Source organism: Lichenostomus cassidix, unplaced genomic scaffold (genome assembly GCF_008360975.1).
Source record: "Lichenostomus cassidix isolate B80296 unplaced genomic scaffold, HeHo_3.0 HiC_scaffold_713, whole genome shotgun sequence".
NCBI lineage: Eukaryota > Metazoa > Chordata > Aves > Passeriformes > Meliphagidae > Lichenostomus > Lichenostomus cassidix.
Genome location: NW_028147860.1, coordinates 31,200 through 54,923, shown reverse-complemented (window position 1 = coordinate 54,923; position 23,724 = coordinate 31,200). Strand labels below are relative to the sequence as shown.

The 23,724-nt window shown below is 51.7% G+C and overlaps 2 protein-coding genes and 1 long non-coding RNA gene across 3 annotated transcripts; 1 reads left to right on the top strand and 2 right to left on the bottom strand.

Moving 5' to 3' along the window:
• Positions 1-841: 841 nt before the first annotated feature.
• On the top strand, positions 842-3,050 carry LOC146420612 (uncharacterized). Its single transcript, XR_014849095.1, has 2 exons — positions 842-912; positions 2,169-3,050. It is a non-coding gene; the product is annotated as an uncharacterized LOC146420612 (long non-coding RNA).
• Positions 3,051-3,626: 576 nt separating this feature from the next.
• Positions 3,627-8,116, bottom strand: LOC146420611 (uncharacterized). The gene is made up of 3 exons (XM_085048090.1): positions 7,567-8,116; positions 4,923-5,001; positions 3,627-4,744 (listed from the first exon to the last, which is right to left on the bottom strand). Exons 1-3 carry the CDS (start codon positions 8,107-8,109, stop codon positions 3,906-3,908), a joined length of 1,461 nt encoding a protein of 486 aa, XP_084904216.1. The 5' UTR covers positions 8,110-8,116; the 3' UTR covers positions 3,627-3,905.
• A 2,993-nt stretch (positions 8,117-11,109) lies between these two features.
• Positions 11,110-12,768, bottom strand: LOC146420610 (inositol 1,4,5-trisphosphate receptor-interacting protein-like 1). The gene has a single exon (XM_085048089.1). The coding sequence runs from the start codon at positions 12,618-12,620 to the stop codon at positions 11,118-11,120; it is 1,503 nt and encodes a 500-aa protein (XP_084904215.1). The 5' UTR covers positions 12,621-12,768; the 3' UTR covers positions 11,110-11,117.
• Between the last annotated feature and the right edge of the window lie 10,956 nt (positions 12,769-23,724).

Genomic DNA, 23,724 nt, shown 5'->3' with positions numbered 1-23,724 from the left:
TTCATTCCTCAGTTTCCTTTCCGGGCCAGGATGTCTTCACCCCTGCTGGAGGTGGTCTGGGGTTGTAGATATCCACTGATGTCCTGCTGATGCTCTGCTGATTGCCTTTATCTTTGGGTTACTTTATCTTTATCTTTATCTTATCTTTATCTTTACCTTATCTTTATCATCTTTATCTTTTACCTTTATCTTTGGGTTCCTCCCAGTCTGTTGATATGCTGAGTCCATCAGACCTCACCTGGTAGAACAATGCCTTGGAAAGAAACCTAAAATTCTTTTTTTTTTGGGACAAAGACGAACAAAACCTTTGACTAAAGTTATACAAAATTTTTAACCTGATATATTTTCCAGCAAGTCTATCAGCTCTTGGTTGTGCATTAGGTTCAACTCCTCATGGCCATTTTTCCTGAGGAAATCCTCCACATTTTTGGACTCAAACTCTCCATTTTTGAGGTCAAACTCTCCATTTTGGGGGTTTTCTCTTCATGTTGGGGTTTTTCTCTCCATTTTTGATCTCAAATTCTCATTTTTGGGGGTTTTTCTCTCCATTTTTTTTCTTTCTATTTTTGGGCTCAAACTCTTAATTCTTGTGGTTTTCTCCAATTTTGATCTCAAAATCTCATATTTTGGGGTTTTTCTCTCAATTTTTTTCAGTTTCTCTCCATTTTTGGGCTTAAATTCCCAATTTTTGTGTTTTTTCTCCATTTTTGGAATCAAACTCTCCATTTTTGGGTTTTCTCTCTCCAATTTCGGGATCAAACTCTCAATTTTTGGGGTTTTTTCGCCACTCTTTTTTTTTTTTTTTTTTAGATTTCGTTGTTTTTCTCTTAACTCCACCCAGCTATGATGGTGACAGAAATCAGAGCCCTGGGCTCCTCCAGGGACACAAAGCTCATTGGGCTCTGATGAATGGTGAATAAAAGTCCTGAAATCCCCCAAAATACCTTCAAAAATCCCAAAAACACCTGAGCTGGAAAACCCTAAAACGCTCCCAAAAGACAAACAAAAATCCCCATAAAAAATCAACAAAAAAAATCCCCAATAAACAAACAAAATGAAACCCAAACCAAAAAAACTCTCAAAACCCCCCAAAAAATCCACTCTGAAAACCCCCCCAAAAACCAAAAAAACCAAAGAAAAAACTCCCAAAAAAGCCCCCAAAAATCCCCCACAAATAAACCTCAAATCCAATCTGAAATGCCCCAAAACCCTCCAAATTACCCCAAAAATCCTCCTCCAAAAACCCACAAATTCCCCCAAAATCCACCCTAAAATCCACCAGAAAAGCCCACAAATCCTCCCAAAAATACCCCAGAAATCCTCCCCAAAAAACTCCCAAATTCTCCCCAAATTTCCCCAAAAATCTTCCTGAAAATCCTCCGCCCAAAACCCCCAAAATTCCCTCTTAAAAATCCCCAAAATCTCAAACTCCCCCCCAAAAATCCCCAAATTCTCTTCCAACCACACCTCTTAAAGCTATTGGGGAATTTGGGGGAATTTTGGGTGTAATTTGGGGGAATTATTGTGAATGGATTTGGGGTGAATTTTGGGGGTAATTTGGGAAGGATTTTGGGGGATTTAGTAGGAATTTGGGGTGGATTTTGGAAGGAATTTGGGGATTTGGGGTGGATTTTGGTGGATTTTGGATGGATTTGGGGTAATTTGGGGAGAATTTTGGGGTAATTTAGGGGAATTTTGGGTGGATTTGTAGTGGATTTGGGGGATTTTGGGGCATTTGGGGTGGATTTGGGATGGAATTTGGGGTCAATTTCAGACAGATTTTGGAGAAAGTTTCAGGGAGAATTCGGGGGAATTTCAGGGGGAATTCAGGGTGGATTTTGGGGAAATTCAGGGGAATTTGGGGAGAAATTTGGGGTAGTTTTGGGGGCAATTTGGGGCAGATTTTTGGGTAATTTCAGGAGGACTTAGGGGAATTCCGGGGGAACTTCGGGGCAAATTTGCAGGAATTCCGGGGGGATTTGGGGGGGGATTGAATTTGGGGGGAATTCAGGGAGAAATTTCTGGGGAATTTTGGGGAAATTCAGGGGAATTTGGGGTTGAATTTGGGGGAATTTTGGGGTTGAATTTCAGGCAGATTTTCAGGCAGATTTTGGGGTAACTTTGGGCAGATTTTGGGGTTTCTCCTGATGCCCTCTCCCCATTTTCAGGGCTGATTTTGGGTATTTCTCCAGAAGTCTCAATTGGACCAAAATTCCAGAGGGATCCGGAAATCCCAAATCTCTTCCAAGTCCCTCAGGAGGAGGGAGGAGAGATTTTGGGGGAGGGGGAGATCGTTTTTGGGGAGGAAGAATCCCAATTTGGGGAGGAAAAATCCCAATTTGGGGATAAATTTGGGGAGGGATAATCCAATTTTGGGTCTGGGGGCTTCCGAGTTGGGGATTCAGGGCAATCTGGAGATTCCCGAATCAGCGCCGATGATTCACGACTCGGCTCCGGAGATTCCTGACTCTTTTCCTGCGATTCCTGAATGACCTCCGGGGATTCCCGACTCTCTTCTGGAGATTGCCGAATCTGCTCAGGGGATTCCGGGCAATCCGGAAATTCCCGAATCAGCACCGATGATTCCTGAATCTCCTCCGAGGATTCCCGAATCGTCTCCGATGACTCCTGACTCTTTTCCGGCAATTCCCGACTATCTAAAGATTCCCAAATCACCTCTGGGGACTTCCGAATCACCTCCAATGATTCCCAACCCTTTTCCAGGCAATCCGGAGATTCTCGACCCGTTCCCGATGATTCCCAACCCTTTTCTGGAAATTCCCGCCCTTTTTCCAGGTAATGCGGAGATTCCTGACTCCCCCCCGATGATTCCCAGCCCTTTTCCGGGAATTCCCGCCGCTGTTTGGTGCTGGCTCTGCAGGGCAGGAGTCCTCGGCCGCAGCTTTGGTCTCTGCGCTCGCTGAGCCTCAGCAACGCTCAGCTGCTCCGCCTGGAGCCGCGGAGGAGAGCGGGGGGATTCGTGCTGCCCTCTGGTGGTGTAAAGGAGGGACTGCAGGGCTGCGCCGTGCTGCTCAGCCAGACCTAATTAATCCCTAAATAATTAATTAACCCTGTGCTGCCCCCTGGTGGTGTAAAGGAGGGACGGTAGGGCTGTGCAGAGCTGCTCAGCCACCCCTAATTAACCCCGTGCTGCCCTCTGTTGATGTGAAGGAGGGACTGCAGGGCCACAGCGTGCTGCTCAGCCAGACCAAATTAACCCCTCATTCATTAATAAATCCCTAATTAATTAACCACTCCTAGTTACCCTGCCCTGAATTGACTGTGCCCCTAACTGACCCCATGCTGCCCCCTGGTGGTGTAAAGGAGGGACTGCAGGACCATGCTGTGCTGCTCAGCCAGACCTAATTAAATCCCAATTAATTAATTAACCCCTAATTAGCCCTGTGCTGCCCCCCTGGTAGTGTAAAGGAGGGACTGAAGGGCCTTTTAATAAGGCCTCTTTGTTTAATTTCCTTTATTTTACCTCAATTTTGGTTCTTCTGAAAGGATGAAGGATGAAGTAGGAAATTATTTAGATTGGAAAAGACCTCCAAGATCACCCAGCATTGCTTGATGACACCAGAAGAAACTGGTGTCACAGTTTCTTACACAGTTTATTACACAGCAGGTGAGATTTTTTAGGGTGTAAATTTAATAAATCAGCTCTTCCCAATGAATTTCCAATCTCAATCTGAATCCCGATGGATGTTCCTGCCCCGGCATTTGTTCAGGTGGCCACAGGGAATCAGGACAACGTGGAAGCCACCAGCCAGGTGTCTTCGCAGTGTTGGTCACTGGGAGTGAGGGTCACCTGGGCTCTTCCCAGTGTGGGTCCTCTGATGGGGGATGAAGTTGGAGCAGCACATGAAGCTCTTCCTGCACTCGGGGCACTTGCATGGCTTTCCTTACCGGTGGCTCCGTTGATGTTTGGTCAAGTGAGAACTCCTGGAGAAGCTCTTCCCACATTTGGGACACTCATAGGGTCTCTCCCCGGTGTGGATGCGCTGGTGCCCGATGAGGGTGGAGTTCTGTTTGTAGCCCTTCCTGCACTCAGGGCAGCGGAAGGGCCTCTCGTCTGTGTGAATCATCTGGTGCTGAAGGAGATTGCTGCTGGTCAGAAACATCTTCCGACACTTGGGACACTCATAGGGTCTCTCCCCGGTGTGGATGCGCTGGTGCCTGATGAGGTGGGAGTTGTGCTTGAAGCCCTTCCTGCACTCAGGGCAGCGGAAAGGCCTCTCGTCTGTGTGAATCACCTGGTGCTGGAGGAGTTCTGAGCTGGTTGGAAACCTCTTCCCACACTTAGAACACTCGTAGGGCAACTCCCCAGTGTGGATCCTCTGGTGGCAGATCAGGTGGGAGCGCTGGCTGAAGCTCTTCCCACATTCCTCACACTCATAGGGTCTCTCCCCAGTGTGGATCCTCTGGTGGATGATCAGGTTGGATCTCCACCTGAAGCTCTTCCCACACTCCAAGCACTTGTGGGACTTCTCCCCATCATGAAGCTGCTCAGGAACCTGCAGTTCTGAACTCTGATTAAGGCTCTGATTGCCTTCCTGGCACAGGGTGGGTCTTTGCTCCTCAGAGCACCCTGGGCTGGGTTTGCAGCCCCTCCTCATGCAGCATCTCTGGGCCTTTTCCTCCCTCTTCAATTCCTGGCTCATGGAGCTGCTCAAAACAGCCTCTTCCACGAGGTTCTGCTGCAAGAATTTGTCCTCCCTGGTCTCCACCCTTAGCCCACTGCCTGGGGGAGGAAGGACAAGGAGAGGATTTGGGATTTGCCTCCATGCCAGAGGGAACTGGAAGGAGATCCCCCCAGTCCATCCCCCAACAGCAGCAGGGCTGTCCTGCAGCCAGGGGTGATGCTGGGCTGGGAGATGGAGGAGAAGAGAGGGGGAAAGGGGCAGTGACTTCCTCCTCACCTGCCTGGGGGTCCTGGGGCATCTTCCTCTTCCTCGCAGCTTCCTCCTCCATCCAGCCGAGGTTTGGGAATGGGAAATCCTGGTTTAGGGAAAAACAACGAGTGACTACCTTGGCTTTGAAGGTCACCCTGTCCAATTCATCTCTAGAAGTCACCAGGGCTTTGGGCTTCATAAAAACCTCCAGACCACCAGGATTCAGCCTCAAAACAGACTCTCCCAGCAGTTCTCCCTCTCTGGCCTCTCCACTCTGGGGTTCTGGGTTTCCCCCTGTCAGGGCTGCAGGGGTCCCATGTCTACTGGGGGTTCCCCTCTCCAGCATCCCCACTCTCCCCAGACTGATTGAGGTCCCAGCAATCCCAGGGGTTCCTCCTCTCCAACTTCCCCACTTTGGGCTTCTGGGGGTCTCCTCTCTCTGGGGTCCTGCTTAGGGGAGTCAATGGGTTTGGAGGTCCCAGGGATCCCCTCTCCCCTGTTCTCTCACCACGCTGCCAGGGGTTCCCCAGCTCTGCCATTGCCCCTCTCCATTCTCCCCTCCCATGGCTCTCCCAGGAGTCCCCAAAACCAGTGTCCCCCACCCCCCACTGGGTCCCACATGGTCCCCACGTGACCCCAGGCACCACGCTGGGGATCCACATCCCCCACCCCCCACCGGGGCTCTGCCATCACCACCATGGGAACCCCCAAAAACACCTCCTGGGGACTCCCCAATGTGCCCCCAAGGGGCATTTGCATAACCTGACTGGGGCTTACTGGGACCATGTGGGGAGGAAACTGGGGACACATTGGGAGTAACTGGGATCATACTGGGAGCAATTGGGACCACACTTTGGGCAACTGACTGAAACTGGGGTCATGCTGGAGGCAACTGGGAGTAACTGAGAGAGACTGGGATCATTCTGAGAGAACTAGAACCTTACTGGGGCAGCTGGGAGTGCCTGGCAATGACTAGGAGCATGCTGAGGGCAACTGGGATATACTGGCAATGTCTGTAACCATACTGGGCTGACTGGAACCACACTGGGAACAGTTGGGACCATGCTGGGGGCAACTGGGAGCAATTGAGAGTGTCTGGGGCCACCCTGGGCAGGACTGGGACTATAGTAGGAGCCAATGGGGGCAAGTGGGATCATCCTGGGAGGAAATGGGAACAATTGGAACTATGCTGGGGGCAACTGGGATCATACTGGGATCACAGTGGGGCAGCTTTGCTCATGCTGGGAGAGACTGGAATTATACTGGGATTGACTGGGAGTGGCTGTGGGCAACTGGAATGATGCTGAAAGCAACTGGCAGGAAGTGGGAATGACTGGCAGCATGCTGAGGGCAACTGGGATATACTGGGAGAGACAGGGAGACACGGGGATCATACTGGAAGCTACTGGGCTCATGCTGGCATTGACAGGGAGCAACTGGGATCACACTGGGGGCCACTGGCATCATACTGGGAGGAACTGGGATCATACTGGGATTACAGTCAGTGTCAATGGATTCTGACTGGGGCTTACTGGGAGCTACTAGGCCCATGCTGGGAGCCAACTGGGGATACACTGGGAGCAACTGGGAATGACAGAGTGCATGCTGGTGACAACTGGGATCTACTGGCAGTGACTGGGATAATCCTGGGGGCAACTGAACCATGCTGAGGTAACTGGGAGTGCCTGGGAATGACTACGAGAATGTACAGGGCAACTGGGATATACTGGGATATACTGAGTCCATGCCAGTGGTGACTGGGGCCATGCTGGGAAAGACTGGGAATATGCTGGGGGGAATTCGGACCATACTGGGGGCAAGTGGGAGTGACTGGGGCCCTGCTGGGAGAGACTGGCATCATCCTGGACTCATACTGGGATTGTACTGGGAGTGACTGTGACTATGCTAGCAGCAACTGGGAGAACTGGGAACACACTGGGCAGAAGAGGGAGGAACTGGGAGCAACTGGGATTGTACTGGGCACAAATTGCATCTCATAATAGGGAATGACTGGGAGTGACTGGGTTCATACTGGGAGCAACAGGGATCCTAGAGGGAGTGAGGGGAAGTGACAAGGGTCAGACTGGGAAAGACTGGGCTCATACTGGGAGTGAGGAGGAAACTGGAACCACATGGGGCGGGGGCTGGGGGGGGCTGGGGGGGGCAACTGGGCTCATAGTGGGAGTAGCCACTTGCAGGACCCGGGAGCCCTGAGCCCCTTTCCCTGCCATCCTGCTCCCAAGCCACCAGACTCCCTCACCAGGGCTCCCAGCAATCCCAGGCATTGCCCCTCGCGGATTCCCCCCTCCGGGCTGCTGGCGCTCTCCTCTCCCTGCGCTTCTGCTTAGACAAGCCGCGGCTCCCGGAGCTCCCCAAAAGCCGCTGTCCCCCACTCCCCCGCCGGTCACCCGGTGGCCCCGGGCAGAGCTTGGAGGGCCCGGGCAGAGCCCAACCCCCACCGCGGGGGGACCCGCATCCCCCTGCCCCCCATCGGGGCTCTGCCCGCACCGCCACCGGGACCCCCAAAAACACCTCCCGGGGAACCCCCCATGTCCCCCCGAGGGGCATCTGCGGCTCGGCTTTGGAGTCCCGAAAACTCCAAACATCCCCAAAAAACCCCAAACGCAGGGACCCCCCGGATATTTGGGGCGAGCTCCCCCTCCCCGCTCACCTGCGGGATGGGGGCGGCGATGGTCCAGGGGGGCTGCGAATTCAGGGAGACCCAAACCGCGTGGCTCCTGACCGATCCTCCTTTGGCCCTCCTCTTCCTCTTCCCCCCTCTCCTCCCGCTCTGTCTCTCCTCCTCCTTCTCCGCCCTAATTCCACCTCCTTCTCCTCCTTCCCCCAATCCCTTCTCCCGCTCCTCCTCCTCCCTGCTCCTCCTCCGCCGTTCCCGAGTCGCTCGCAGGCCGCGGGAGGAGCGGGGATGCAGCCGGGACAGCTCGGCATGGGCAGCGCGGGGCTCTCGGCTGCTCCCAGCCCAGCGCTGGGGACAGGGGGAGCCCGGCCTGGGGAAAAGGAGAGGGAAACAGGGAAAACTGGGGGCTGCAGATCCAAAGTGGCCTTGCTGGGGAGTCTGGGCAGGGAGTTGCAGCCCTTGGGGCTCCTGTGGGGAGCCTGGAGATGCGGGAGGGGGGAACGCAGAGAGGGGTGGGGGATCCCAGCAGTGCAGCACTGGAGTGACTGGGCTGTACTGGGATCGTACTGGGATCATACTGGGATCGTACTGGCAATGACTGGGCTGTACTGGGATCGTACTGGGATCATACTGGGATCGTACTGGCAATGACTGGGCTGTACTGGGATCATACTGGGATTATACTGGCAATGACTGGGCTGTACTGGGGCACCTGGAACCTTACTGGGGTTGCTGGGAGTGACTGGGCATGACAAGGAGCATGCTGAGGGCAACTGGGATATACTGGGAGTGTCTGTAACCCTACTGAGCTGACTGGAACCACATTGGGAACAACCAGGACCATGCTGGGCGGAACTGGGACCACACTGGGAGCAACTGGGAGCGAATGGGAGTGACTGTGTCTACACTGGGGATAACTGGGCATGACTGGGACCATGCTGGGTGGGACTGGGATGATACTAGGGGACACTGGGTGTAACTGGGATCAGACTGGGAGGAACAGGGAACAACTGGAACTATGCTGGGGGCAACTGGGATCCTGTATCAGAGTGGGAGCAGCTGGACCCATGCTGGGGGAGACTGGGATCACACTGAGGGTGACTGGGATCATACTGGGATTGACTGGAACCATAGTGCCAGTGAACGGGAGCAACTAGAACCGCAGCTGGGTCAACTGGGAGCAACTGGAGACACGCTGGGATCATACTAGGAGTAACTGAGAATGACTGGGACTATACTAGGGGCAACTGGGAGAACTGGGAACACACTGGGCAGAAGTGGGAGGAGCTGGGAGCAACTGGGAGCAACTGGGATTGTACTGGGGACAAATTGCATCATAATAGGGAATGACTGGGAATAACTGGGTTCATACTGGGAGCAACAGAGATCCTAGAAGGAGTGAGGGGAAGTGACCAGGGTCATACTGGGAGTACCTGAGCTCATCTTGGCTCCTACTAAGGTCCAGGGGGATCCCATTCCATTCCCAGAGGGTGCCAGGGGGTCCCAGCGTGGTCCCAAAGGGGATCCTGGGAATTCCCAGGGATTCCCTTTTCCCCCTGTGCTCCCTCAGGCACTGTCGTGTCTCCCAACCTGCAGCTCCAGGATCTGCCCCTTCTCACAGCCCCCAGACCCTCCCTGTTTCCTGACCCTGGCAGCCCCTGGAGCCCCATTGCTGCCTCTCCCAGTCCCCAAAGCCTCCTTTCCTCAGCCCCAGGGACTCCCTGAACCCTCCTTCCTGGAGGTGCCCTTTGTCCACCTGTAAGCCCAGCATTGCATGGGAGCTTGGGAGGAGACACAGGTGACCAAAAGTGACCCCAGGGATATTCCAGAGCCCAGGACATCAGGCTCAGTGTATAAAGTGGGGGAACAAGGAGGAAGGCCGCCCAGCAGAGCTCCCTGCTCCAGCTGGCAGGGCCTCAGCGCCCGCCCTGTGCCCTCCCGCCCCGATGGCCGCGCCAGGCCCTGCTTGCTGCCCTGATGGTGGCACTGCTGGCCCCCAGTGCTCTCCAAGGGCTTCTCCGGGGCACCTTCCTGTGGCCTGTCAGTCCCTGCACCACCAGAGACCTGCAGGAGCAGGGGCTGTTTGCAAGGGCCTGCAGGGACAGCAGCAGGGCCAGTGGCCTCCCACTGACACAGGGCGGGCTGAGGCCGCAGGTGTGGCACAAACTGTGGGCTCTGAGGCTGCTGAGGCCCTGGCCCACGCTGCCCACAGAAGCTGTGGCTGCCCCTGGATTCCTGGCAGTGCTCCAGGCCAGGCTGCATGGGCCTTGGAGCAGCCTGGCAGAGTGGAAGGTGTCCCTGCCCACGGCAGCAGCCTTGGAACAAGAGGATTTTTAAGGACCCTTCCAAGCCAAGGCGTTCTGTGATTCTGTGATCACAGGGCTTGGGGCAGCTGGGCTCAGATTGTGATTAGAACCAGTTCAGCACTGCAAGTTTGATTGAGTTCAAGGAGACTGTTGATGAGCCCAGATTGACAACTCGTGAGATTTACCAATGCTAGAGGTCTGGCTGAGATTAATAAAAGCTTGAACTATCCAGATTTTTTATTATTGTAGTTTATTGAAGCAATGCCTCCCAACAGATAGTGACACTATATATGGTTTTACTTGTATATAAAAATAGTATTATAGAGGGATTATATAATATATATATTATCTATGTAATAAATAGATCTACTTTATGAAGATCTTTCCAGACCTAAATGCACTAAGAGTGTTACTAAGTGTCACAACAGATAGTGACAACACTAAATATGTGCTCTATTGTTATTGTTTAATCATAATTTAAAACCGTCATAGCAATACAGAATTAATATATATTCATAATAAAAAATCTTCAAATATTTATAATTATTTTTTCTCATTATATACTAATGACAGATTTCTTACTTTTGATATTATCTAGTGTATGGTTTTGTTTTCTTGTCTTTTAATATTATATATGACAACTAATGAACCATGTAATATATAATATGTATTAATTAGATAGATTTATCATGGAAATAAAAGTCAAGATACTTCTATATACAAGATTTCAGGTCAGCTCCAACACAGTTGGTACAATGCTGACCTAAAGGTGTCCCTTCTGGGGACAGGAAGAGACACAGTCCATTGTCTGATCCCAGGCCAGCAGAGCTAGTTTTTCCTCTTGGTCATTTCTTCCCTGGTTTTTTGTCTTTTTCTGCCCCACTTTCCCACTTCCTTCATACTCTAACTTTAGGTCCTTCCCACAGGGCTAGAACAATTGCATGTTACAGGTGGGGTTTGGTGGCTTTGGCCATGCGTGTAAGGCATGTGCTCTCTTCATCTGCATGCTTAGGAGTGGGAAAGTTTGTATGCAAGTGGGGCTTAATGCGGATCTGGGTGACTCGTTTTGGGAAATGAATTGATACCAGGAGGTAGAATAAACACTCCCGTGGTCCCCTAGCTGCTGAGGCAGCAGGAGAGGCTGTGGGACCTTTGCCAGAGTCTTTGCATGCATCCTCCTCTCCTTTAAGGAGGAGATTTGTACAATGAGCTGCTTCTCTGCCGCCAGCTGTGAGCATCTCAAGCACATCTCTGTGCAGCAGAACCTCTTCCAAGGTGTCAAGGCTTAAGGATTTCCAGGAGACGATGTTGCAGATCCAGGTACTGACTTATCACCTGGGAATGAGCAACAGGATCCACGGCCATACGATGGAAGAGATTGAGTGTCTCAGCCATTTGGACATCTGGGGGCAAAGTGATCTCCTCAGGAAGCCTCTGGTTGCCCACAATAAAGTGGTCCAGATGTTTGTCTTCCAGGCTTAAGCGCAGGCTGTTGCTGATATCCACAATTCGCCTCAGGAAATGTCTCATTTGCCACTGTGACACCGGTACAGCGTTCAGGAGGTGCATGACAATGGTCTTCATGGTGTAGCTGGAAAAGCCTAGGCCCTGCCGAAGACAGGTGAAGAACTGCAGGTACTTGAGGTGCAAGCTGTAAGGGGGAGCCTGCCTGGCAATGTGCCTGAAGAACTTCATCTCTGCCACGGCGAAGGTCTCGAGCCACCTTGTTCTTGGGGTGAGGGGCTTTCTAGACTCGCTGCTAACAAAGACGTCTGAGTCGCCTCGCTGCACCCCAAAGACCATCTCAATCCTGAAGCTTTTTCTGCCGTTGGTCACCTTGAATTGGCAGGAGCGTCTGGAGGGCAGCAGCACTAGACGCCAGTTGTGTGACTGAGGCAAAGCTGGCCAGATGTCTCTCAGCAGTTGGTAGAACCAGAGGCCTGTTTTCTGCACATCAAGGTAGGAGCCGGTGCACAGGGTGCGAAGGAGGCTGGGATCCTGATTCCTCCTCAGCTCCTCCTCGGGGTGGTGCAGGAAGCACAGCATGTTGTCAGCCTGCTGCTCCCTTGTGCAGGTGCACTCCAGCTCCACGCGGACATGGAAGCTCCTGCCGGGCCTCCACATTGCATTGGCCAACTCCAGGTGGAAGGAGTGCCCTTGGGGAGGAGTCATGGGTACAAGAAAGCGATACACAACATCCTCCTCTCGGGCAGTCCAGCCTTCAAAGGCATTGCCCACCTGGATGGCTCGTTGCAGCACCGGGTAGAAACTGTTTGACAAGACGCGTCCAGAGAAATTGATGAATCTGTCCATCAGGTCAGTTGTCCACATGCAGCCTGTCTCCAGGTCCTGTACAGGCCACTGGATGCGCCACATTAGCCTCCATCCTATGAACACGTGAATAACATCGTGTACTACATTTGCATCTGCAATTCTGAATGCATTTGTACCATCATTTTGTTCTTCATGCTCCTGTCTCCTCAGGCTCCTTTCCCTCCAGGTAAACCACAAGACCAAGAGAGAGACCAAGATGACAGGAAATGGCCAGAGCTGCCAGTACTGCAAGGCAGACCCCAGCAGGTCTCCCCAGGCCCAGCCACTCTGCTCCAGGAGTCTGAGCTGCTCCAACTCTTGCTCCAGCCGAATCCTCTCCTCTTCCAGGCGCTTTGCACGCAACTCCACGTGCAGTCGCAGTGTCTTCACATCCATACTACCATCCATGGGCTGTGGGTACTGAAGAAGGCTATGCAAAGCAAGGACCAGGAATATCCAGGACTCCATGGTCTGCAGGAGGATGGAGAGAAGGCCTTGAGTGGGGCTGGGAGGGAGGCAGCTGGCAGAGGGGGCAGCAGGGGCAGGAATCACAGGGATGTGGGGGCAGGAAGGAAAGGGCCCCAGAGAGCTGGCAGGAAGCAAGGCCTGTCCTGCTGCCCCAGCAGCAACAGCAGCAGCAGCAGCACCGTGCCCTGCCCAAGGCTCCCCTGTGAGGGGCTGTCCCTGCATGCATGGGGAGAAGCCACCCCCAGGTGCAGTGTTTCTGCCCCAGCCCTGCCTCCCCTCCACCTCCAGTGTGCACTCACCACTTGCCCAGGCTCAGCCGGGGCAGCATTGTCTGCTGGGGCCTTTTATATCTGCCCCCATTGTGACACATCCCCTGTGATGTCACAGGTGCCACAGCGCATCACAGCCAGGCCAGCCCCACTCTTTGTCCCCAGCCCAGCTCAGCCACTCAGAGTGGCTCTTGTTCATTGCTTAAGGCTGCCTTTGAGTAAATGTTCTTCAAAGAACTTCCTTCTTTTAAATCTTTCTGAGGGTGGTAACTGTGCTATTTCATAGGGCAGTCTGTTCACAACCTTGATATCATTTTTGGTGAAGGAATAGAGATCCAATCTAAACCTCCCGTGGAGTAACTTGAGGTAATTTCCTCTGGTCGTATGGTTGGTTTCCTGGGAGAATACACTGACCCCCGCATGGCTACAACCTCCTTTCAGGGAGCTGGAGAGAACCATAAGGCCCTCCCTGAGGCACTTTTTCTCTGTGCTAAACACCCCCACATGCCTAAGCCCTTCTTCATCAGACTTGTGCTCCACACCATTCCCCAGCTCAGTTGCCCTTCTGTGCACACACTCAAGCACATCCATGATTTTCTTGTTGTGAGGAGCCCAAAACTGAAGGCAGGATTGGAGGAACAGCCTCACCAGTGCCCCATGGCAGGGGACGATCACTGCTCTAGTCCCACTGGCCCCACTGGTTCTCACACAAGTCACAATGCCATTGGATTCTTGGCCACTCGGGCACACTGCCGTCCATCAACCAGTACCCCCAGGGCCATTTCTTTCTCAGCTTTCCAGCCCCTCTTGCCCCAGCCTGTAACACTGCACGGGGTGGGTGTGACCAAAGGGCAGGACTCAGCATTTTGCCTTCTTCTGTCTCATACAGGTGGACTTGACCCACTCATGACACCTTTCCATAGCCCTGAGTAGAGCCTTCCTACCCTCAGGCAGATCAACACTCCTGCCTTACTCACTGTCATTTACATTGAACTCCCTTCACCACCATGCTATCTCAGATCTAAGAGCAGTGTCCAATTGCTCCTTTAGGACTAACAGGCTTGGGACCAGTAGCCTTTTCTGGGAGGAGTTTGTTCCACTGCTGGGCCATCCCCACAGTGAAGAAAGCACCTTTCCCTAATCACCAACCTGAGCTTTCCTCGGTGCAGCTTTAAGCCATTGCTTTGCATCCTTTCCCCAGATCCCAGAGGAAAATCAACACCTCCCGGTGTGCTTCCCCTCGTGGGGCAGCTGTAGACAGCAGTGAGGTGACCCCTCAGGCTGCTCTCCTCTCAGCTGAACAAGCCCAGCATGCTCAGCTGTGCCTCATAAGAGCAGCCTGCCAGTCCTTTCCTCATCTTTCTTGCCCCCTTTGGACAGCGGCTAACATTGCTCTATGCTTCTTGCAGTGTGGCTGCCAAAGCTGCACACAGTGCTCAAGGTGAGGCCACAGCAGTCCTGAGGGCACTTGGCCCAATCCCTTCTTTGCACTGGCGAGCTCCACTGGGCCTGATGCAGCCTGGGACAGGCCTGGCCCTTCTGGCTGCCAGGCCACTTTGTTGACTCCTACTGACCTTACCGTCCAGCAAAAGGCCCAGATCCCTTTCCAGAGCACATACACTTCTGTTTGCCACCTAAGTTGCTGAAGGAGATTCCCTGGCAGCCAAGCCATCCTTCCACCTCTTTTGCTTGGCTTGCAACACTTTGAAATTGCCTACTCCTGTGCTCCTATGGAAACATCCCTAATAGAAAGGCACGAGCATTCGAGGCAGTGTTTCTGTCCAGGCCCTCATCCAGCCCAGCCTCGCCTCCACACATGCACTCGCTGCTTGCCCAGGCTGTCCTGGGGCAGCATTACCTGCTGTGGCTTTTTACAGCTGCCCTCATGGTGACACTTTCTCTGTGATTTCAAGGTGCCACAGCACACCACAGCCAGGCCAGGGAGACATAGGGTGAAAATTATCTTTGTAGCCACCGTGGTCTTTAGCACCTGCTGTGCCAGGGAGACCACTGAGAGGAGGAAGCTGCTGCTTTTGTCAGAGGGCTGCTGTGCAGGGATTCCCTTTCCTTGCTGAGTCCCACATCCTCCCCTCTTTTTCCTGCGGTATGAGATCAGGGGATCATCTGCATGGTGTTGGGAGGCTTGGGCTGCAAAGGCAGCTCCTCTCAGAGGAGAGAAATGGGTTGTCAGTGGGTAGCAGAGATTCAGGCTGCCAGGAAGCATTTCCATGTGAGGAGAAGCTTTCTGCCACATGCATCAACCAAGGGAATCCATGTCTTTCAAAGCAGAAGGAAAAATGTGAATTTTCCTGGTACAAAATTGAAAGCTTTGGAATGGAAGTCAGTGCAGGAATGTCCCAGGATGTTGGTGTGGATTTTACTAACCTGCAAGGCCAGACTGTGAAGATGGGATCCCTGCACCCAAGAAATGCCCTCTTGCTCTGGGGCCTTCCATGGCACTGGCAGCACAAGTGAGAGCCCTTCCTTGGCCTTTGCCTTCAGCAAGGCCCCAGGTTGGGCAAACCCTGAATTCCCTGTTAAAGCAGGTCAGGTTCACAGTGGCCTGAAGGATGACAGAGGACAAGACAAGCTCAAGAAGGTGCTAATGCAACGCAGCTTAGGCTCCAGCTTTCTGCCCTTGTATCTCTGGAGCAGAAAATTCAAACGTTAATGCTTGGGTTTGGCGATTGTGTTGTGTTTTGTTTGTAGCTTTTTCTCCCACTGGAAGACTTGAGGCATTTTCCATGTTGCACACCTGGGTTTGAGAGGTCCACTCTTGGTGCTGCCTAGATCAGTGCCAAAAATGTGCCTTTGCCCCTCTCTCTCCTCTGTTACGAAGTGTCTTTGGAGGGATTGATGGGAAACACCCTTTCTGTTTTTTCACCTTGTGCTCAGCAGCTGGGAGAACCACAGACTCCTCCTGCCCTGCCCCAGCTTGAACCTGGCAGGGTTCTGCAATAGGGGAACAGGGCATGTTGCTGCTGGCTCAGCTGCCAGCACCAGTGCTAGCCTGTGTGGAAGGCTCATCTGTATGGCTTGAGTCAGCTCCCAGCTGCCAGCATCTGGGCTGTGTCCTGCCCCACATTCATGCTGCCATCAAGTCGGAGGCCACAAACCTGACACTGACAAGTCCACCTCGCAACCATGTCCCCATGTGCCACATCCACACATTCTTTGAATGCCTCCAAGCATGGCAATTCCACCAAGTCCATGGGCAGCCAGTGCCCGTGCTTGACAACCCTTGCAGTGGAGAAATTTTTCCCTAATACTAAGTCTAAAGAAGTCCTGGCACAACTTGAGGCCGTTTCCTCTTGTCCTGTCCCTTGTTCCCAGAGAGCAGAGCCTGAGCCCCACTTGGCTGCACCCTCCTTTCAGGGAGCTGTGCAGAGCCAGAAGGTCCTGCCTGAGCCTCCTCTTCTCCAGGCTGAGCTCCCCCAGCTCCCTCAGCAGCTCCTGGTGCCCCAGGCCCTTCCCCAGCTCCCTTCCCTTCTCTGCACCTGCTCCAGCCCCTCAGAGTCCTTCTTGTCAGGATGGGCCCAAAACAATCCTGGGTTTGTGGTGCCTTAAACAGAGGGATAATGGCAGTGCCCAGTACAGAGGGATAATGGTTTCTAACAGCTTCCTCCTGGATGCCTGAGCAGTACTAGCATGGCTGCAGGGACACAACTAGCTCTGAAGTCTTTTCTGCCACATGCACTCATGTCCCATTGCTTTGTGATGTGATGCTTTCTCTGATTCTCACACAGCCTGGTCACTCTTTCCAGCAGTGTTGTGCCTGATCAGCCTATTCAAGCAGCATGGAGAAATGGGGAGCCCTGGTGTGTGGCTAGCACAGGTCTTTCCCATGAGAATTTTCTCCTGTGTTTTATAAACAAAGATAAAGTTTGGATGTTATTAAAACAGTGTCTCGAGATTTGGACAGTTCAGGCCTGGCCAATCAGGCCTAGGGGGAGGTTTCTGACTGACCAATCTGGGTGACCTCTGAAAAGTCTATATAAGTTGGAATCAAAATAATAAAGCTCTCTTTTCTTGCCATGCTGAGAATCCGGGTCTTTTTCTCTGCTAGCGGCTCAACAGCGACACTAGTGCTTCTCCTCTTTTTGGATTGCATCCAGCAAATCTTTTATCAGTTCCCAAGTGCTTTTGAATTCAACGAGAATCTGCTCATCACACTGTTTGAACACACTTATGCATCCCAGCTTGGTACATTCATAGGAAACCATGAAAATGAAAGGTTGGTAAGGATGGTTGATTTGAATCCTTTAAATGTTGGGCTGAATGTGACAAAAAGGTCATGGAGTCATGGAATGGTTTGTGTTGGAAGGATCCTTGAAGATGATCTAGTTCCAAAGTCCCTGCCATGGGCAGGGACACCTTCCACTAGATCAGGTTGCCTCAAGCTCTGTCCAACCTGGCCAAAAATCTCCACCCACCACCGGTTTTAGTCTCTTATACAGAAACTCTTCCATAAAGGGATCAACAGCTGGAGTTTGACATGAGTCCTAGCTGTGGGAAGCCTGGAGGAGAAGGTCAAGGCGAGCAGAGCACACAGTTGGCAAGTCTGGGCCTCATCTGTCCGGGAGGAATGTGACTCTGTAGCCCGGTGGCTCTGACAGCCCCAGGTACAGCCCTGAATGAGGCTGCTGGGAATAGCAAACAGGATTAGGACTGGAGCCTCCCACAGCTGCCAGAGAGGTTTGGATTCCTGTTTTGAGCTTGGCAGTTACAGAATCACAGAATCACGGGGTTGGAAGAGACCTTCAAGATCACCGAGTCCAACCCATGGCCTAACACCACCTCAGCTAAACCATGGCACATGAGTTCTGCCCTCAGGACTCCTGACTCCATTAAGGCCATGTCTGATGGTCTCCTGCTTAACTGAAGGCCACTGAACAAGCAGGGGAAAAGAGAAGTGATGCTCCAGAGGAGGAAGGCAAGTTAAAGCTTCCTGTAAACCTCTCTTAAGTAAACAGGGCTTAGAAGAGACTCTGTCGCCTTCTGCAGGGCTGCTCAATTAGTCCTCTGCAAAACCAAGTTAGACTTGAAACCAGTAAGATAAAATTTGGAGGAGTATTGAATGTTACGTGTGATAACCTGCCTGTCTCATCTGAGCGCCTGGGAGCACAGAGAGGGTTTGAAGTCATGTTAAGCTGGTGCTGTCTGAAGCATTCACAGAAGTGGTGAATCTCCTGCCAGGCTGGCAGTTCAATCTGCTAGTGCAGGCAAATGAAATTTGGTGGAATCTAAGGAACAGATTGTAATGTGGAACTCCTGGAGGTGTCTCGCTGTTGAACCGCTAGCAGAGAGAAGGAGACCGGTCTTCAGTGTGGCAGAAAATGTCTATTTTTATTAATCAATTTCAACTTATATAGACTTTCAAAGGTCACTCAGATTGGTCGGTTGAAAACCTCCCCCCCAGGGCAATTGGCCGGCTTGAACTGTCCATATCTTGAGAGACTGTTTAAACAAACATGCAAACTTTATCTTTGTTTATAAAACACAGGAAGAAGAAGAGAGAAATTTTTCTCGGGAAAGGTCTGTGGTTGCCACAGAGATGGGATTCCCCCAGGGAAACAGAACTACTTGTTCTGTGTTCTCAGTTCCTTCCTGCCACCAGAGGGACCTGTCAGACGTGACCATTCCAGCAATAACACTGCTTTTATGTGCTCACAAATTCCATTTCCATCCTTCCCTGACCTCTCAGCTCTCCCTTAACACAGGAGCTTGATCCCTTTCCAAACCTGGCACTCAAAGCACTGTGAGGAGGTGACCCACTCTTCACCTGGACAGCAGGCAGCCAACTTCCACCAACTTACAGGTGTTCCCCATCTTTTATTCAACACTGATTGGGATCAGCCAGGTTGAGTAAACTGCTTTAGGTTTACACCCTGTGTCATGATGCTGAGAGCTACTGAAGGGGAAAAACTTGTGGCTGCCTAGTGTGTGTGGTCCTGATAACAGGAGTCTTTGCAGATCAAAGTGTAGACAACTAACTTGCTCCTGTGGCTTTCTTAGGGCTAACCTGGAGCTGCATCAAAAGACTCTCCCCATGGACTTGGGTGAACACATCCAAAGAGCTAAGCAAATTCCACAATCCACTTTTTGAGGCCAGCAGCTGTGTCATCTGGCCCTCCGTGTCCGAGGGGGAACTACAGGTCTGGGAGGGTAAGCCAGGTTTGCTCTTCCTGTTGCAGGCAATATCTCTTTGTGACTATTTGTCAGACTTCATTACTGGCCATTCTGGAGAATCCATGTGCAGTGGGTTCCCTACTGCAGAAACTTTCTCCATCCCATGCGTACTGAAGCGTTAGTAACAGTGCAACAAGCAGGCTGTCATGGCAGGGTGGAGACTGAAAATGGGTTGGTCTGATAGGTATATGAGTCCAAAAAGGAATGAAACCCCCTCATTTTCCTTTTATTAATCTTGTTTAATAGAATGGTGAACTTGGAGAGGAGGGTCAGTACTTGAAACTGCTTTTTAGGGGAGAGGGAAAGGGAAGAAAGTGTCAACTGTGTGAACCTTACTTGAGAGCTGATGGAAAAATAATAACCCTCATGAATTCCAACTTTTATCAAGAAACCCTTGTGACTTGTGTCTCTCTGGGCTTCCAGATATCTTGTCATGGTGGAACAGGAACAAGTTCCTTGATGAAGCTAAAGACAGTGAGTTTGACATCCAGAAGGAAATATCACAGAAGGAAATTGAGGAGTTGAGTACGAAGGTGGCAGAGGTGAAGAAACCATGAGCTGGCAGAGCTTTGCCTCAAGCCTTCCCTTGCCTGACCTTGCCTTCCCTTTATATGATAGAGTAAACATGGGAAAGTGCCTGTGTTGCTGAGCCCTTGGGTACAGCTGACCCTCAGCCCTCCCACTGCTGAAGCCTTCCCTCCATGCACCTCCATGCACCTCTGTGCTTTTTTGGGAGGGATCTGTGTTTTGTTTACAGAAGATACACACAGTTGGGCACAATGTCCCTTCTTGGCAGCTTTTCTGTCTCAGAATTTTGTACAGTGTCAGCAGAAGCTGGAACTCTTCCATCCAACTGTATGGATGATCAGGATGGGCCAAGAGACAGGAGCTCTCCAATTTTTGTTGGGCTTTTTCTGGTTTTGTTCAACTCTCTAAACACTCAGAGGAGTAAAATACAGAGTTCTATAGAGACAGGGAAAGGCAAGAGTAGGTAAGGCAGCTTAGTTCTTTAGTCTCCTAGAAAAACTAGAAATGGTTAAAATCCAATTCCAGGTTCTGCCAATCTACACAGTACTCTCAGTAGGCTTCACATCCAACACTTAGGTTATTGTGTTCAGCATTGGCTTGGGAGCAGGAAATTAAATACCAAACCTGAGCAAGACATTTCAGTGCAATACAGAATTGAAGCAGGGATTTTGCTTCTAATGTTTAAGCTGTGACTATACATAAAACACTCTCAAAGGTTATGCAATTTCCTAACACAATAATTACAGTTTGAGGTTAAGAACAGAGAAGCAGAAAGAGTTTTTGGATCTTTTGGATATTTGGGAGGATCTGGGGGTTTTAGTGGTATTTGGTGTAGTTTTCTCCATTGCTTTGCACTCCAAAATATATGAGGGATCGATCTGTCACCTCAAAACCACTCAATGCCCCTGAAAACCACTCAGTGCCAGCCCAAAATTACTTGATTCCTCAGCCCCTCAGGGTGGAATGGGGTTGGAAGGGGATTGGGTGAAGTGGGATGCAAATCAGGAGGGGTGAGTTTGGCATTGAGTGGGGCAGGATGGGTGGGATGGGGATTGGGAGGGGTGGAATAGGAAAAATAGGGCTTGAGAAGAGCATATTGATTTCCAAGAGGGGTGGGATGTGTTTTTGTGGGGATTGGGAGAGTGGGGCAGGGTCTGGAATGAGACAGCTGAAGGAAGGTTGGGGGTGATGAAGGGAGGGAGAACCCGTTCCTCAGTGGATGTTTGAGTATTCCACCTTCCTGAAGGGCTTTTGGGGTATCCCACATTTTGGAGGCAGTTTTGTACTCCTGAATTCTTGGGGTGTTCCTGTGAGCAGCTCCATGGAGCCCCAATGCCAGGGGTGCTTGCCATGGGCACGAGCTCAGAGCTGTAGCCAGAGTCCATTGCCTCGGTGCTGGAGAGCAGAGAAATGCTGGATGGCCCCAAACATCTGGAGTGTGTGTTTGGGGTTGCAGGGGAAGTTCTGCACTGGTGGGGCATTTGGTCACTGCCCCAGCCCAGCCACTGCAGCCTCTGGTCCAGCCCCAAAGTGGATGCCAAGCCCCTGGCACCCCAAAACCCCCACCTGTGAGAGGGAGCAGAGCAGGTAAAGGCTGTGACACAGTTGTGACACTGACACGTCCCACGGCCCCGGAGCTCACAGCAGCTGAGATGGAGCTGGATCCAAGGCCCTGACTGTGGATCTCAATCTCTCCCTCTCTCGAGTTTCTCTTGACTTCCGCTTCTCAAAATCTGGATAACTTGAAGTTGGATGGGTTAGAGTTTGCTGTGACAGTGCTTTGTGAATTGCATTACTGTAATTCCATCTTTAATATAAGCTATCAGCTAAGTGAAATACTCTTCCTCTGTTAAATTGTTACATCATTGGTTATAAGTTAGGTTAAATACAGTTAAGAGCTGTTCTTCTAATAAGTTATTAATTTTAAGATATAAGTTTAGGTTGCAGTATAAGTGAAGTTCTGTTGAGTTTGAGGGCTCTCAAGCTTTTAGGCCATATTCATCTCTTCCCTCACTGTCTTTTTTCAGAGGCACCCACACACACACACAGTGCCGGTTCTCAGGTCATTTCTGGTTTGATTGCCTGAATTTCCTTGGTTTCATTGTTGCTTTTTTCCCCTGGTGGGCCTGAACTGTCCAGCCAAGAGCAGAGTGACTCTTGCCAAGGAACTTTCTCATGTTGTCACTTAATATTAAACCTGATTTTTGCTGATCCCTTGCTGGGGATTTTTTAAGTGCTCTCAAGCCCTCATTCGTAAGAGGATGAAGGAGCCCTGGGCCAGGCTCTCACCCTGGGGGACACGGGGACACTGCTGGGAGGTCCCTGTCCCCCTCTCCCAGCCCCCAGGGCCCTGTCCCCCCTGTCCCTGTCTCAGACTCTGGCGGTCTATCTCATGGAACATCCTTTCACTTTTTAGACATGAACAGGGAGAGGCAGATTCTGTGTGCAATAGCTCTGTAAGACAAGGCTGGAGCTGCTCAGCAATGTGGAGAACCTTTTCCAGCCTGCACGTTCATGGCAAACCAGAGTCTTCTAAAGCCTGGCTCCTTTCTAAAGGTGGTGGAAGTTCGCTGTTATGTTTATTGATGAGCCTCTAGCATAGCTATTTTTACCTCTGCTATGACCAGTGTTGCAGACAGTCCCGCTAGCTGCACTTTGGCAGCTGAAACTGCCCACCCACTTGTAGACGTCAATGGAAGATGTTGGGGTTTTGAGTGTTCTGTACTCAGAGTAATAATAACTAATGCCTTAATGCAGGCTGACTCTCGTCTGCTCTAGCCCTGTGGATAGAAGTGGGAGCCAGGCTCCAAGTCTTTTTAAAAGTGATTGGACTTATTCTGCTGAAGCAACAAAAATGGGCCACATCATGTATTTACAAGGTAAGAATCTTTATAACAACAACAATCTATAGAACGTATTTACATCAAACCTATCTAACACAATGTAGAAAACGTATTTACAGAAGAAAACACTAGCTAAAATCTTCGTAGATAAAACAACAGAAGAACTCTTTTAAAAACGTATGTACAGGTGGGTGTCATCCACGCCTCAGATCGCCGTCAGTCCTGGAAGAAAAGCAAGCGGCACGGTCACTGCAGTCAGGCCCTGAGGGTTTGTTCCCTGTGCCCCCAGGCTGGCACACGCTGGCAGAGCAGGACTGTGCTGCCAGCACTGAGCCCGGCTGGGGCTGGGAGCTGGGCCCAGCTGCTGGGACGGGGCTGGCGTGGCCCAAAGCAAGCGCAGGGCAGGCCGGGGGTGGTGCTTGTGCCACCAGAATGCAGGGAGGCCCCGGGTCCCCGTGTCCCTGAGCAGGGCCACCCAGCCCAGCCCCAGCCTGGCGGCAGGGGAGCCACTGTGCCTGTGGGCAGGGCATGGGGAGCACGTGCCTGTCCTGCTGCCGGTGTCGGTCTTCATCCCAAGACCATGTCCTCCTCCTCATCTTTCTCGTCAACTTCCATCTCTTCAACACTGTCTTCCATTTCCACCTCCATTTGTTCTTCCGTCTCCTCCTCGTCCACCTCCATCGCTTCCTCTATCTCCTCCTCGTCAACCTCCATCTCTTCCACTCTGTTATCTTCCTCATCTATATCCATGCTCTCCTCTTCATCCATCTTTCTATCCACTTCCATCTCTTCTTCGGTGTCTCTGACAGCCTGCACAGGGAGCAAATCCTCAGAGTGGGGTCCCTGTCCCACAGCATCCCCACAGAGCTCCAGCCTGCCCGGGCTCTCAGGGGTTGTCCACCTCCATGGAATAGTACTGTACCTCCATTGGGACAAATGGGAGCATCCTGCAGGGATGGATGGCAAAATCCAGGCAGCAGGGAGCGTTCAGGACTGACGGCAGTATTTGGGAACGGGTGAGAAGCAGGGTGACAGGGGTGCTCTCAGAGCAGGGCGAAGGACGTGGGTCACACAAGGGTGACTGGTTGTGTTGTGCCCTTGGCTGGGCGATGGCAGTCCCAGCTGGAACACCAACTGTGACATGACAGCAGATCCAGGACCACACCCCTGTGGACCATGGCAACCACAGAATGATTGAATCCCTGAACGGTTTTCCTTGGGATGGACCCTGAAGATCATCTTGTTCCGACCTGAGCAAGCTCCCACCAGAGCAGG